The sequence below is a fragment of the Thunnus thynnus genome, chromosome 12 (genome assembly GCF_963924715.1).
Source record: "Thunnus thynnus chromosome 12, fThuThy2.1, whole genome shotgun sequence".
In the NCBI taxonomy this organism is placed as follows: Eukaryota; Metazoa; Chordata; class Actinopteri; order Scombriformes; family Scombridae; genus Thunnus; species Thunnus thynnus.
Window position 1 is genome coordinate 24,853,418 of NC_089528.1, and position 15,902 is coordinate 24,869,319.

Here is a 15,902-nt window from a genome sequence, read left to right on the forward strand (position 1 = left end):
ACATTTATCTGCTGAAGGAGGAAAGTTTCTCTGAGCTCATTGAAAATCAGATTTTAGGGGCGGGCCTATGAGCAGGATTTGTGACATCACAACTAGTTTGGAGCCAATCAGATGTTTAGTTGTTTCTTCCTCTGTTTTTTTTTTGTTTTTTTTTTTTTACAAAATTCATATTTGTTATTGAAATCCACAAATCTTGAAACAAATTTATTGGTGCGATATATATTATGCATTATTTTGTAATGTACTTCTTTCAGTTTGTTGTGAATAACACATTTATATGGGGGAAGCTGTGAAATCTAATGTAGTGTTATTGTGTATTTTGTTGTAAACTAACCTCTTTAAACCAGACTGTTGACAAAAGAACAAATCAGTTAGGAAGCATGATGAATAGTGTTTTTGCAAGGACAAGTTTAAGTTGTTAGCATTTCTGGCCATAGTGATTAACTGTTCTGCTGAGGCAGAAAGGAAATCTGAGAAAGTTGCTGTTGCAGAGCAAAAGTTTCTGGATATTATGGAAATTACAGAAGAGGAGGTGCATGGGGCTGTTGAGAGAGGCTTTCAGGCCCTCTCAGAGCTTAGACTGAGAAATTATATTAGAGAATGGGATGAGGGCTGGTGAAGACCTTTATTTATTTTTATTTAATATATAATTATTTAGATTAGATAGGATAATTTAGTCTTATTTTCAATTCAGTAGAAGGCGGCAATGCAACATTTTGGATGTAAACCACCTCTAAAAATCAACGAAGAAGAAGAAGAATTATGACTATGTGCAGAAATAGGCTGTTTAGAGTAGTTCTGATAACATTAAATTAGCAGTTCAGATCTATGTGTTGAATTTCTATCTGCCGCCGTCGTGGAGCTTTCTGCGTCAACCAAAGGCGTCAACGTCTCATTGTAAAACTTTATTGTTCACAGCCGGAAGACAAAGCGAGCTACGTGTCAGGGAAGAGGAGATTCAGCTAAACGGGCGACGGCGATCCGGCCGCCGGACTCTAACTGTTTGCGATATTTTATGTATTTATATGCATCGTGTGGAATCATATCTTACTACAATATTAAGATAGCGACCTGTACACCTGCCCCGTGATAATGTTAACCAAATTTGAAACGAAGTCGGCCCGTGTTAAAGGTGAGAGTTTGCTGCAGTTAGCATGGAAGCTAACTTTAGCTAGCTGACGTTGTTAGGTTAAGTTATTTAAATGATCTTCTAATATTGTGTGTGTTACTAACTCTATTTCTCATTATACAAGGTTTAATGCTTAATATTACAGACTGTAACTTTAATAATGTCAGTCAGGCTTTGTGTTCAAGGGTAGTGTTTAAGCAGGTGTGGAAAGTAACTAAGTACATTTACTCAGCTATTCAAATACAATTTTGAGGTACATACTGTACTTTCACCCAAGTAACATTTTGAATTCAGGACTTTTACTTGTAATGGAGTATTTTTAGACGACAGTATTCCTACTTTTAGTTAGTAGTGCTTAACTAAAGGACATGAATACTTCTTCCACCGCTGGTGTTTATGAATGAAAGCGACGTGTACGTTTCCTCATTTAGCATGCTAACGTAACTGACCTATTTAAAACTAGACTACATATGGTTCCTTTGCTGTCATATGACTAGAAATCCTTAATCGGCTGCAATTTTATATGGATATTTTCAAGTGACATTGGCCTTTGAAAAAGTACGTTCATTGTTTTGCATTTCAGGCCTGAGCTTCCATCCCAAGAGGCCATGGGTTCTTGCTAGTTTGCACAACGGTGTCATCCAGCTGTGGGACTATCGGATGTGCACACTGATTGACAAGTTTGACGAGCATGATGGTAAGACAGAGATGTGGCAGATGTAGTATGTTATTGCTTCATTTTTCTCACAGTGTATTCTTGATAGATACAAATTGTATTTGTTTAATGTGGCTTCTTTCACAGGTCCTGTCAGAGGAATTGATTTCCACAAACAGCAGCCCCTGTTTGTGTCTGGAGGAGATGACTATAAAATCAAGGTGAGACTTCTGTGGCACTGACATGTCAAGAAGAAATGTTATATAGGTTTAGGTGTATTGACAACACTCTCATCTATTTTAAAATGCAACATAACAGACTTTGTCAGGAATAGAGCAGTAAAGTCTTGGCCTTGTTTCCATCTTGTCCCTGGTGGTATGAAGCTGACATGTTTGAACAAATAACATCCATTATTTGGTGTTTGGTGCATTTTATTAGTGCCTATATCTGAGCAAGTGTTCTATTCTGACATTAGATCAAATATTTAGAATTATAATATCTGTCAGAGGTAGTCAGGAAAGAGTCATGTTTAACAATTTGTATGGTACTATTAAGGTTAGGAATGAAAGCATCTATCAAATGAGTATTCCAAATAATTAGACAGTGCCATACATGTAAAAACTGTAAAAGTATTTCTGTTTACTGTATATACTGTACATGTACATAAACACTTAACATATGCATTTAAAACCACCTCTTTATATCCATAGAAACATTCCCAGCAGTCTTTGCACTGCCATGCACTCTCACATTACCTGTACCACAACCCTGTATGAACAGTACATACAGTACCAGAACCAATGGGAAAGTGGTCTCAGACTTTTGGACCCTACTGTATATTGAGAGCTACTGATAACAGGAGGCAAACTCCTTGTTCGTGTCAACATACTTGGCCAATAAAGTTTATTCTGTTTTGACAAGGTGTGGAACTACAAGCTGAGACGGTGCCTCTTCACCCTCCTTGGACACCTCGACTACATCAGAACCACCTTCTTTCACCATGTGAGTTGGTCTGCCACTTAAAAATGTTTCTGTCTCTGCTTCCTTTGTTCTCATCGACGATTTCAACGTCCAGAGTCTAAAATTCACTGATTAAATCATCACTCTTTCTGTAGGAGTACCCCTGGATTCTGAGTGCCTCAGATGACCAGACCATCCGCATCTGGAACTGGCAGTCCAGGACTTGTGTCTGGTAAGACACTGAAATGAACTGTTTCACCTGTATTTATCAGAAAGTATGAAGTTGCTCACAACAACAGGCATTATTTTAAAAGATCATTGTTAGGGTTTATAACGCACAAAGTGAAAAAATATACATTGGGAATTTGACTTATTTACAAGTTCCTGGAATACAGAAGATAACACCTTTAAAGTTGAGTGAATTAGCAAATTGCCCTAAAAAAGGAATATGATTATTGTATCAGTCAAATCATCATAATATAAAAATCAGTTTCATCATAGCAACAGTTCACACGATAAGGGTAACACGGATAGATATTTGTGTTGATGCAGCAGCAGGTTTAAGATGAAGGTTTTTCCAGAAAAGTCTGAAAAGTCCTCAGATTTGATGTCCAAGTGAGATGATAAAATGTGTATAAACGAGTCTTGATTCCACTGCACTATCTCTGTTCCTGCGTTTATACTTAAAACTTTTGAATATGCTGCCTTTAATTGTTTTTCATGTTATTACATTTCATTTGTACATAGCTCAGACTGCTCACAAAACCTCAGCCACTGCTTAACTTTCAGATGAATTATTTTAATTATTATCAGTCATCAATATTCTGTTTCCCTTATTCTCACCCACAGCGTGCTGACCGGCCATAATCACTATGTGATGTGCGCCCAGTTCCATCCATCTGAGGACCTGGTGGTGTCAGCCAGTCTGGACCAGACCGTGCGAGTGTGGGATATCTCCGGTGAGGGTCAGGGGACAGTTGACCAGAGGAGATTGGGTTGGGTTGAGGGAGGTGTGGAAGGGGGGGGGGCAGAGTGGTACAAAGGACGAGGAAGAAGCAGGAACAGGACCAATGTTGAGTCCTGGACCCTCCTCTTCCTCTCCGACTTGTAGAGGACAAATCTCTGTGGGCTGTTTGCAGAAACACCTCTCCTCTCAGGAAAGACAGACAAGGAGTTTATTACCAGAAAAAAACAAAAATGATTTATGGTTCAGTATTTTCTGGTGAAATACTGCACTATAAATAAGCATTTTTAACAAACACAGGGTTCATAGAATGCAAAGATGTGGTTGATAAAAAGCTTAGCAAAAAGAAAATGGGAGAGGTGTTTCTGTGCCTCTGCATGCTCTTAATATGTTTGTTGATGGTGTTTCTTGCTTCTTGTTTCTTGTCTTTCCACTAACTAAACCATTAATTGGCTCACATCTCACTTTCCTACACATGAACATGCAAAAGATGTGGAAAAATGTGACTGTTGCCTGTCCTGGGGATTCCTCTTCTTGCACTGAGCATGTTTGCTTCCATCCAGCCATGTTTGTGAACTTCTATATGACATGACATCACAGCAGGCTGTTCAATTTACATGCTCGACTGTCCATGTTAAAAGGATCACTTTGCACTCGTACTCACTTTATAGAAAGCCCATTCTGCTTCCCATAGTGTTATTTTACTACTTCTTTGCATTGGTTTAAATGGCATCAAGAAAAACAATAGCCATGACTACTAACTGGTTTGAAGCTGTATCTTTTATACACTTAATCTTCTTTAGGTCTGATGCTAAATGTTTTTAAAGTACCCCTGGCATGATACTTGCATGGCTGGCTCTACTACCCCAAAATATAACATGAAATATACAACAATGTTTATATTTCTCGTAGCAAAAGTTTCCACATTGTCATTGCTAACCTATATCTGTGACATGTCAGAATCTATTAACTCTGCATGTGACTCAAACATCTTGACGGAAACGTAACTTCCAACTCTTACTCATATTCCTGACATCCAACGCCCCATCAGAGCACGTCTTTACAACACCAGCCACCAGCCACCACCACCCCATCCCCATCAGCCGAGTCCACGCACTCCCTGTGTCTCCTTATCCCATGCTCTTCCCTGGAAACATCCACACCTGCACATGGGTTCCTAGTGCTATTTCCTTCCCCCCATGTCATCTCTTTACACTGCTGAACTGCCTGTTCACCGCATCGTTTCGACGGGCAGGAATCACAAACGCGATCTGTGTTTTCTCAAACTTTTTTTTTTCCTGATCTCATTTGAGTCTGCGAGTAATCTCACACTGCTGTCCAATCAAATCACGAGTAACTTTCTTCTGTCATGTGAGCGATTCATTAACCCGATCAACAACACTGCTACAATGATGATTGTTTCCAGACTCAAGTTGGCAGGAAATGAGAGAGCAGAGGTTGTGTTGGTGTGTTTCAACCCTGTGTGTGTGTTCAGTGGTCCAACAGTCCATAAAATTCCTCTCTGGAGTCTCTTTTCTCCCGTGATCTTTCTTCATATCTGATTATTTTGTTAACTTGTATCTTGTTTCGATGTTTTTCTTCCTCCCCCCTGTACTGTGGTTGTGCCCTGTGTAACATCAATATGGCTCCCCTCCCCCCCCCTTGCACGCGGTGCTCTGAATGTTGGTTCCAGGTCTGAGGAAGAAGAACCTGTCTCCTGGCGCTGTGGAGACGGATGTTCGCGGCATCTCTGGTGTTGACTTGTTCGGTGCATCAGATGCCGTCGTTAAGCACGTCCTTGAGGTGAGCGGCGAGTTTTATATGTAAGGTTTTGTTTTCATTTGAAGGCATAAACCTTTTCACAGGTGAAAAGGAAGAAAATCCTTCGTTTAAGATATTAAAAATCCCCCTTGTAAGACTAATAGTACTAAAATTTGCTACATTAGTATATAAAGAACATGAAATATATGTGTTCCACTGTAAAGCCAAAGAGAAACAAGCAAGTACTGTGAGGTAATTTTTCAAATTGCCACTGACTTCCAAGTTTTCTGTCCTTTTCATGGGAAATATCCAATCAATACTTTTTGGGTTTTATTTAGTGAAAGGAGGTTGTTTATTTCATGTTGGTCTGTTTGAGTCCTGATCTGTTATCCCTGAGGTGAAGAAATATCCAGCCCAACGACATAAAAATACATCAGGTTTGGTTAATAATATATGGATTTAATATATCTTTCTGTTGCTTTTAAATAAACGTTAACAGTTTTTTGAACTTCTAAATTTGATTAGATAATTAGATAAGTAGTAAGAGAACATCAAGTGTTTTAGTGGTCATTAAGCCACACTGCTGCCACAAATGCTGGATTTCTGTTTGGATTGGTGTGACTTGAGGTTGTGTGTCTGTGTCCAGGGTCATGACCGGGGGGTCAACTGGGCAGCCTTCCACCCCAGCATGCCTCTCATCGTGTCTGGAGCCGACGACAGGCAGGTCAAGATCTGGAGGATGAATGGTGAGTGACTCAGAAGACACTAGTTAATGTCCGTCAACAATTCGCTGCCGAATGTCCATTAAAACTGAAGCTCTGTTGACTATTTTCTAATTTATTTTGTTTTTTTGGTCATTGTTTGTCACTCACAAGCAGGGTCCATCATCCAAGTGAGCTTTTCACCCAGGATGACATGGATCAATAACAACACATCTGTATTTCTTCACTTAGTACACCAGTTATGTGTATATGATGTTTGTTGGCCAATTATAAATAGTGATAAATTTATTATTACATAACTTTTTGTAAAAAAAAATAAAAAAAAATTGATTCAGGCTAGTCAGTGAACTTCTATATGCACTGAAAGACTTTCATTAATAGTTAAATACTTCAGTGATCGTCTCGTCTTTCTTCCTCACTGCATTTTCAAGAACTTGCACCAATGTTTCACATATTTTTGTTGGTGCATTTCTCCTTCTGCTGACTCAGATTTTCTCTGAAAACCCAGTGTTCCCATTTCTTTTGCATCTCTTTCCATCCTTATCATCTCCTCAATGGTCTCTCTTTCATCCCTCGTTCCAGAATCCAAGGCATGGGAGCTGGATACGTGCCGCGGACACTACAACAATGTGTCCTGTGCCGTCTTCCACCCACGTCAGGAGCTCATCCTGTCCAACTCTGAGGACAAGAGCATTCGGGTGTGGGATATGTCCAAGAGGACCGGAGTCCAGACCTTCCGCCGGGACCACGATCGCTTCTGGGTGCTGGGGGCTCACCCAAACCTCAACCTGTTTGCTGCTGGTAGGTGGTGATGATGGTCTGCATCTGTACACAGGAAGTCTAAGTTGTTGAAAATATCCAGTTCATGATTTTGGTAGTAGAGTATATAAGTTTACAGGTCATCCAGCCTCTGAATACCAACAAAGAAACCATCCTATTGCTTTATTTGTCATGCTAGTGAACATGGCATTCATAAGTGACCTGAAAATGTTATTTTTTCTGTGCCATGCCAGTAAAAACAGCAACATTTAAAACCACTGTGTATGTAAGATTTGAACATTTTAGACTTTCTGCCAGTAAAACAGGCACCTTCCTGTGATGCAGATGGATTATCACACTGAAAGACGGTCTGTTTGTCTTTCAGGTCATGACAGCGGCATGATCGTTTTCAAGCTGGAGCGTGAGCGTCCAGCATACGCCGTCCACGGCAACATGCTGTACTACGTCAAGGACCGTTTCCTCCGCCAGCTGGACTTCAACAGCAGCAAGGACACTGCTGTCATGCAGCTACGCAGGTAAGTAATCTGTAGACGTTGTGGCATGCAGTGCAACCACCCCACCCCTCATTCTTACAAGTGGAAGTATTTGGATGCAAGTGAGTGTAATAAGAAAGAGAAAGAAGCCAACTGTTGTGTTTTATATATTATCTTGTTCTAGTGGGTCCAAGTTTCCAGTGTTCAGCATGTCTTACAACCCAGCTGAGAACGCTGTCCTGCTCTGCACTGTAAGTATCGCTCAATCAAAACACACATTAATCACTAACTGTTTGTTCAGATACCTAAATTCATTGTTTTCCATGTATTTTATGTAATACTCTTCATGTAATACTCTTTATCTCCTGCAGAGGGCAACCAATCTGGAGAACAGCACCTATGACCTGTACTCTATTCCCAAAGAAAGTGACTCTCAGAACCCTGATGGTACTGAAACACCTCAAATCAACAAAATCATACAGTTTTCCACACTTTGCATCACTTTCTTTTGTTAACTGTATATTATTTGCCATTCGTATAGCTTCTCTTTATGAACAGTAACTATGTAACATTTATGAAATCCAACAAGTTAGATCCCTGTTAAATATACTGCATGTGGCAACTGAAGTAACACTGATTCTGTCGTCTCTCAGCGCCGGAGGGGAAGAGATCCTCTGGTCTGACAGCAGTCTGGGTGGCCAGGAACCGATTTGCCGTCCTGGACCGTATGCACTCTGTAAGTCCATTTGCAGGTCTAGAAAGTATAGAAATGCATTGAAAAAGAATAATATTCTCTGTAGTTTCTGCAAAGAGAGACTTTTTTTCCCCCTTTTGAATCAGAAGATGTTTGACAAAATGTTGTTCTATCATCTATGTTTTGATATTGATCATTGTGAAGAACAGTCTTGGTCTTTTCAATTGATCAGTGAAGGGCAGAGTCTGGAGCATTAATCTTTAAATGACAAAGTCAAAATTTGGATACAGTCTAGCGTTTTGAAATTGAAACTGGGTTTATACAGGCTGCTATAACTAATCAGAGGACTGAAGTTTGCAAAGTAATTTTCTTTTGTGTGTATTAAATTTCCTCAAATCTTACAGTTCAATTCATGATGAGCATTATGCCACAAAATGAACAACAATTTTGAGAAGAAAAACTTCAATTTCAAGCTAATTATTAAGGATCATGTCAATAAAAGTTTCATTGGTCAACCAGTGGTTTATTATTATTTTTATTTAAAGATATTCCTCAATTAAAAATAGTCGTACATTGTATATCGTTACAGGAGAGACATCTAATTTATAAGTGAAGCTTTTGATCTAAAAGGTCTTCCAGCCTGAATATCATCTCTTTCTGTATGTCTGTCACTTCTTTAATGTCTCTGTCTTGATCCACAGTTATTAATTATAACACTTCCTCTCTTTTGTAGCTGCTGATTAAGAACCTGAAGAATGAAATAGTGAAGAAAGTTCAGGTGCCGAGCTGCGAGGAAATCTTCTACGCGGGGACGGGCTCGCTGCTGCTGAGAGATGCCGACGGCGTCACGCTGTTCGACGTGCAGCAGAAACGCTCGCTGGCCACCGTCAAGATCGCCAAGGTCAAATACGTGGTGTGGAGCGCTGACACCAGCCACGTGGCTCTGCTGGCTAAACACGGTGGGTAGATAAGAGTGATTTATGTAGGTACAGACAAAGATGTTTATCACAGAGCCACAGCATCTTTATCTCATGTCCTCTAAACTTGTTACGAGGCCAGCACTGAGGCTCTGAAACATTACCCATCTGAATGTTTTGCATCAATTTGTGCTTAAGGGTAACTCTCGCAAAGAAGAGGATGCTATATTTTAAAGGTTTAGTTTGTGGAAGAGTGATTTGTGAATGTTGGCACAAGCACTGATAAGCAGTTAATTAAAGGATAAGTACATTTAAATGAGTTTGACTCGTAAATGATGGTGTTATAACAAAACAAACAAAAAAGTCTAAATCTCCTGTGTCTCTTTTCGTCCCTCAGCCATCATGATTTGCAACCGTAAGCTGGAGAGTCTGTGCAACATTCATGAGAACATCAGAGTGAAGAGTGGAGCCTGGGACGAGAGCGGAGTCTTTATCTACACCACCTCCAACCACATCAAATACGCCCTCACCTCTGGGTATGTGCTCCTGATGTGATTCTTTTAACACAACATTTAACAGAAGTCTGGTATCAGGGCACGTAAACTGCCTCCACTTTGTACATTCAACAGCGGAAGATTGTCAATATAGCTTTGATCACCAAATTAAATATTTAAGACCTCGGTAAGATATTTGCGGAACAGCTTGAAGAGTTGGCAAGCTTATCCAATCTAATCTCAGACTTTCCAAACACGATAACCTCCAGTGTTAGATTCAAAGGTTTGAAAAGCAGAACGCCTTACACATCAAGTGTTGACGGGGTGTTTTTAAAGCCTTTCAACATTATATTTTTACTGTGTTTCCTTGTAGTGATCATGGCATCATCAGGACTCTGGACCTGCCCATCTATGTGACCCGTGTGAGAGGCAACAGTGTTTACTGTCTGGACAGGGAGTGCAGGCCACGCGTCCTCACCATTGACCCCACAGAATACCGCTTCAAACTGGCCTTAGTCAACCGTAAATATGATGAGGTGGGTGCTTAATGACCACTGTCTATGTGGACGGATGATTGGAGTATACTGTACCTGTGTCTTTGCAATATTAATAAATGAAATTACTTAATTATTATGGGCTAAATTCTATTTCATTAACATTTTTGAGCATTTACATCCCAAATACAGGTTTTGACAGAATTCCTCTTTATCTTTGTCCCGCCCAGGTGCTCCACATGGTGCGTAATGCCAAGCTGGTGGGCCAGTCAATCATTGCTTACCTGCAGAAGAAGGGCTATCCTGAGGTGGCGCTGCACTTTGTCAAAGATGAGAAGACCCGCTTTAGTTTGGCTCTGGAGTGTGGCAACATCGAGGTAGGCTGGCCATCATAGGCCAAAATTACTTCACTCCTTTTATATTAACATTTTTCCTTAATTTCAGTGTTGTAATTTTACTGGTTAGTGGTTGAGGTGAGGGTAGTGGGAAAAAGAGAGAGGGAAAAAGAGATGCAGCATCCTAGTGGCAACTTAATCTACAATTAAACAATAGTCTTTATGTTCTTAACAGAGTCTGCATATAATCTGCTTAGTTGTGAGATGCTGTAACTGCATAATGAAAAACATCTCTCTCTCTGTGCTTCAGGTGGCACTGGAGGCAGCCAAGGCCCTGGATGAGCGCAGCTGCTGGGAGCGTCTGGGTGAGGCAGCGCTGCTGCAGGGTCACCACCAGGTTGTGGAAATGTGCTACCAGAGAACCAAGAACTTTGACAAACTCACCTTCCTCTACCTCATCACTGGCAACTTGGCCAAGCTGCGCAAGATGATGAAGATTGGTGAGGAATTTGGTGTTTTTTTTTAATGCAAATGATGTGGTGATTTGATTTGTGTGTTCGGTACGTCAGGAAACGTATCTAATATCTGTGTACTCGTCATTTATAGCTGAGATCAGGAAGGACATGAGCGGTCACTACCAGGCAGCTCTCTACCTGGGAGACGTCAGTGAGAGGGTCCGCATCCTGAAGAACTGTGGACAGAGTGAGTTTAAGTGTCATCTTCATCACACATGTGTGAAATATGTCATACCTGCATACTTCACCTCAGGTTGTAGTGCTAGTGCAATGTAACCAGTGACAACAGGTAAAATTTTAACTTATAAAAACTAAACAATAATTTTAATTTCCACTACATCAAAGATGTGCTTACCCCCCAGTGTTGTTGTTGGAACAAGAAGCCAACATGTTTTAACTCTTTGTGTCTGTTCTCAGAGTCTCTGGCTTACCTGACTGCAGCCACTCATGGGCTGGATGAAGAGGCCGAGGCCCTAAAGGAGACCTTTGACCCAGAAAAGGAGACGGTGTGTTTGGAAAACTTTCTCTTCATGCTTTTTTTTAGTGCACTATAACATTTTTGCAAGCTTTTTTCACATTTATGTTCTTACTGGTTGGTTTGTCTTTTAGCCCTAAAAACATGTCATGTGCATCTCAGCCTCTGACAGTAAATTCACTCATCTAAAATGGATAAAAACACTCATTCTGTAATATAACTGTTAATCTTTATCTCGTAGGTGCCGGAGGTTGATCCCAATGCAGAGCTGCTGCAGCCTCCTCCACCCATCAACCCTCTGGACACCAACTGGCCTCTGCTCACTGTATCAAAGGGCTTCTTTGAGGGAGCCATTGCAGCGAAGGGTGAGTCATCAGCCCTGACACATGACAGATGTGTACATGCATTTAAAGATGGATACGTCACCATATATAGCAAAGACGGGAAAATTATGCACACTCAAAGAAATGGCAGCTTCAAGAGACTTAATCCTTTACCAGTGTTTAATCTATTTTATCTCTGTCACAGTGGAAACAAAATAGAACTTAAAGGGTGATTTTCTTTTACTGTGTTTTCTTGCCAACACAAGTGTGTTCATGTCCCTTTCATTAAAGACGATTGATCGATTGTTGTGACAGTTAACTGCTCTTCTAATATGCAACTGTGTTTTCCATCTTTACAAGTGTTGGAATAATAAAATGAAATGAAACCTGTGGCGGTCGACTTTGCCAGAGTGAGAACAGTGTTTTTCTGTTGTAGGGAAAGCCGGTCAGATGGCTGCCGACCTGGACATGGATGCTCCAGGAGGCGAGGGCTGGGGAGACGATGCCGAGCTTCAGCTGGATGAAGGTAAATTCAGCGTAACTAAAGAATATTTCAAACCCTTCAGTGCACAGAATAATTTAATTTATCGTCAATTTCCAAAACTATACAATTTTGTTGTTAACGTTAAAATGCATAAGATAAGACTTTATTGTCCCAGGGGGGGAATTTGCCTTGGACACACAATGCTGCCGCTGTACAGCACCAAATGATTCAACATTACTACACATCATATATCTCATAAATACCACAATAAAAAGAACAATCAGTTACTCTGGATAAAAACTAAAAATCAATAAATACTCTGAGATCCTCAAAGTGCTGCACTAGCCCCTGACGGTATCATTTAGAACAGTACACAAACATCATCTTTCTCTTTCTCTCAGATGGCTTCATGGATGCCCAGGAAGGATTAGGGGACGATGGAGGAATGGGTAAAGAGGAAGGAGGAGGCTGGGAGGTGGAGGAAGACCTGGACCTTCCTCCAGAGCTGGTGAGTGGAGCTACATCTTAACGAATCCCACCACCAACAAAACCAGGGTTGAGACTAGACCCAAGTGCTGATAAAGGTCTTGTCATTTCTCATTAAGAGGTGGTTTTATCTGAGCCTTTTAACTCTTTCACTAGTGTCCATTATACAAACAAGGTATTTTTGTGCACTGTGACAATGATTCTGAATGTCGAACTGTCTTATAACAAAACCTTATTCTTGTTCCCAACACATCAGGACTTGCCATCTGGCGCAGGTGGAGGAGCAGAAGACGGCTTCTTCGTCCCACCCACCAAGGGCATGAGTCCGACCCAGATGTGGTGCAACAACTCCCAGCTGCCGGTGGACCACATCCTGGCTGGTTCCTTCGAGACTGCAATGAGAGTATGTTCACAATGTGATATTACTTCAAATACACTTTTTATACAGTTATGTTTGAGGTGAGGCCAAGCCTCTGTTTACTCACACACTTACCGTTCCCTTTCTCTATCACAGTTGCTCCACGACCAGGTAGGAGTTGTGAGCTTCGGCCCCTACAAGTCGCTGTTCATGCAGACGCTGTCCAGAGGCCGCACCTGTTACCTGGGTCTGCCCTCCCTGCCCTGCCTGCGTGGCCATCCCCAGAGGAACTGGAAGGTACGGCTGTTTTCTCGTCTCTTAATGATTACAGAACTTTCTTATAGGTGTGTCAGTGATGTGGATTTATGTTCCACTTTCTTTGAGAATGTCAGCTGTTTGAGGTGTTGCCTTTTAGTTTTATCTATAATGAAAAATTGACTCTTTATCTACGTCTGTTCATGCTTTTCTGTTAAGTTATTTATATATCTGTTTCCTTTAGGACTGTGGAGCAAAGCAGGGGCTTCCTGCTGTGGGCCTGCGCCTCTCCGACCTCATCGCCCGTCTGCAGCAATGCTACCAGCTGACCACTTCCGGGCGGTTTGAGGACGCCGTCGAGCGCTTCAGAGCCATCCTGCTGTCTGTGCCACTGCTCGTGGTCGATAACAAGCAGGAGATTGCTGAGGTGAGCAACAGGCATTCTTTGAATCTGAATCGGTTTAATATCCAAGTGCAGTTTAAAGATTTCAATGTGTCCCGCAAGCTGATATGTTGCTGCGAGCTGCCTATTTGACATTTGGCACTGTGATGAGTAACATGCAGCTATAGTGATAAATATATGAAATGTCAATGTTTTTAATGTGTGATTGGGATCTCTGTGTGTGTGTGTGTGTGTGTGTGTGTTTCAGGCTCAGCAGCTGATCACAATTTGCAAAGAGTACATAGTGGGTCTGACAATGGAGACGGAGAGGAAGAAGCTGCCTAAAGACACTTTGGATCAGCAGAAGAGGCTTTGTGAGGTAACGTTGTTTTGTTACTCTTGAAACAGTGATCAGTATTTATACATCTGTTTCATTCCTGAGCCCTGTTTTCTAATTTATGTTGTTGGTTTTTTTTTTTTCCTTACAGATGGCCGCTTATTTCACTCACTGTAATCTCCAGCCAGTCCACATGGTGCTGGTGTTGCGCACAGCTCTGAACCTCTTCTTTAAACTGCGCAACTTCAAGACCGCTGCCGGCTTTGCACGACGCCTGCTGGAGCTCGGACCGAAGCCAGATGTTGCACAGCAGGTTGGTTACAGCTTCATTTTTATATACAAGCGCTTTGCTCCTGACCACATCACTGTCGTGCCAGCAATGACGGTAAAACACACCCTCTCGCGTCATATTGCCTAATTAAATCTCTCCTTTCCACTCAGACCCGCAAGATTTTGGCAGCCTGCGAGAAGACCCTGACAGACGCCCACCAGTTGAACTACGACCCCCACAATCCATTTGACCTGTGCGCTGCCTCCTTTGTCCCCCTGTACCGCGGACGCCCAGTCGAGAAGTGTCCACTGTCTGGAGCCTGCTACTGCCCCACGTACAAAGGCCAGATCTGCAGGGTCACACAGGTAGGTTGGAGGGCCACATACAACTCCAGTGGTCATGAAAAACTTAAATTAAATCCCTTAAATTAAAATAATAGATTAGAGTATATGAAAATTTATAAAAGCAAACTGATGAGACCCTCAGAATTGGAAAGAAGCAAAAAAAATGACAATAATTTGAGATTTAAGTGTAATTCAAGTGTTCACTTGTCTTTTATCATAAAGTTGATTGTTATTTATTTCTTCTGCCTTGTAAAACCTAACCTTTAATTTCACCTCGTTTCCTAGGTGACAGAGATCGGTAAGGACGTGATCGGTCTGCGTGTGAGTCCACTTCAGTTCCGTTAAGAAGATTTGAAGAGGACGAGACGAATGGACGAAGAATCTATTCTGCGAAACAAATCTACACTTATTCCTTAGAAATAATACAGTTATTAACAAGAAAAATGGAAGCAGAGATATATGTATGTTTTCTCACAATGATGTTAAACCTTTTAATCCTCTCAACTATCTAACTCCGTGCACCACCTATCCTGCAGAAAGCTTTTTCTTGTAAGTGCTGCTGCGTCGTCATCTCTGTGCTGTGGCTTTATAGAGGCTGTAAACCTTACTGTTAACTCTTCTTTGACTTGTATGAGATGAATAATTCAAAGTGAGCAGCTGTGCTCCGTGCATCTGGAAAAAATAAAATAAAAAATCAGTGTTGAATGACGGACATGAAGGGTGTGTGTGTGTGTTATGTGGCGTTTTTTTGGGCAATGAGACTTTGAATATGGTTTTATTGTGCATATAAAAGTGGTGTATGAATAACTGGGATGAGTCAACAGGGCTGTAACACGATTACAGAGTTGACTCACTCCTTGGTAAGCATTATGGTGACATGGATCTTCAGATTTTTTTTATTTATTTAACCTTTATTTAGTCAGGAAGTCTCACTGAGATTGCAGCTCTTTTTCAAGAGAGGCTTGAGAACAAGAAACTCAAGACAAGAACACAACTACACAAAGAATTAATAAAAACTGCTCACAGAAAAATAAATACCTTGGAGGGGAAGTGTTGGGATGAAATAAATCAGTTTATCTAAAGTACAAATGTACTTTTTTCTTATTCTTTTTATTAAAAAGGATTCATTAACAAGCATAAAGGCATAGAAACCACAACAACAATAAACATTTCAACGTACAAGGCACATTAGATAAGTACAGGAGAGGATTAGGGCTACGTGAAACATTTAATTAAGTTTAAACTCAGAACTCAAATTTCTCAAATATGACCCTAATCCTCTTCCGTAGACAAG

The 15,902-nt window shown here is 41.0% G+C and overlaps 1 protein-coding gene across 1 annotated transcript; it reads left to right on the plus strand.

Annotated features, from left to right (window-relative positions):
• Window positions 1-923: 923 nt before the first annotated feature.
• Window positions 924-15,326, plus strand: copa (COPI coat complex subunit alpha). The gene is made up of 30 exons (XM_067606520.1): window positions 924-1,132; window positions 1,713-1,826; window positions 1,932-2,005; window positions 2,706-2,786; window positions 2,900-2,976; window positions 3,594-3,703; window positions 5,402-5,511; window positions 6,116-6,215; window positions 6,774-6,992; window positions 7,336-7,486; window positions 7,629-7,695; window positions 7,816-7,891; window positions 8,098-8,180; window positions 8,872-9,097; window positions 9,453-9,591; window positions 9,923-10,085; window positions 10,274-10,420; window positions 10,689-10,878; window positions 10,985-11,080; window positions 11,311-11,399; window positions 11,610-11,733; window positions 12,128-12,217; window positions 12,577-12,683; window positions 12,918-13,064; window positions 13,176-13,316; window positions 13,519-13,701; window positions 13,925-14,035; window positions 14,145-14,306; window positions 14,435-14,629; window positions 14,894-15,326. Exons 1-30 carry the CDS (start codon window positions 1,093-1,095, stop codon window positions 14,951-14,953), a joined length of 3,672 nt encoding a protein of 1,223 aa, XP_067462621.1. The 5' UTR covers window positions 924-1,092; the 3' UTR covers window positions 14,954-15,326.
• Window positions 15,327-15,902: the final 576 nt, after the last annotated feature.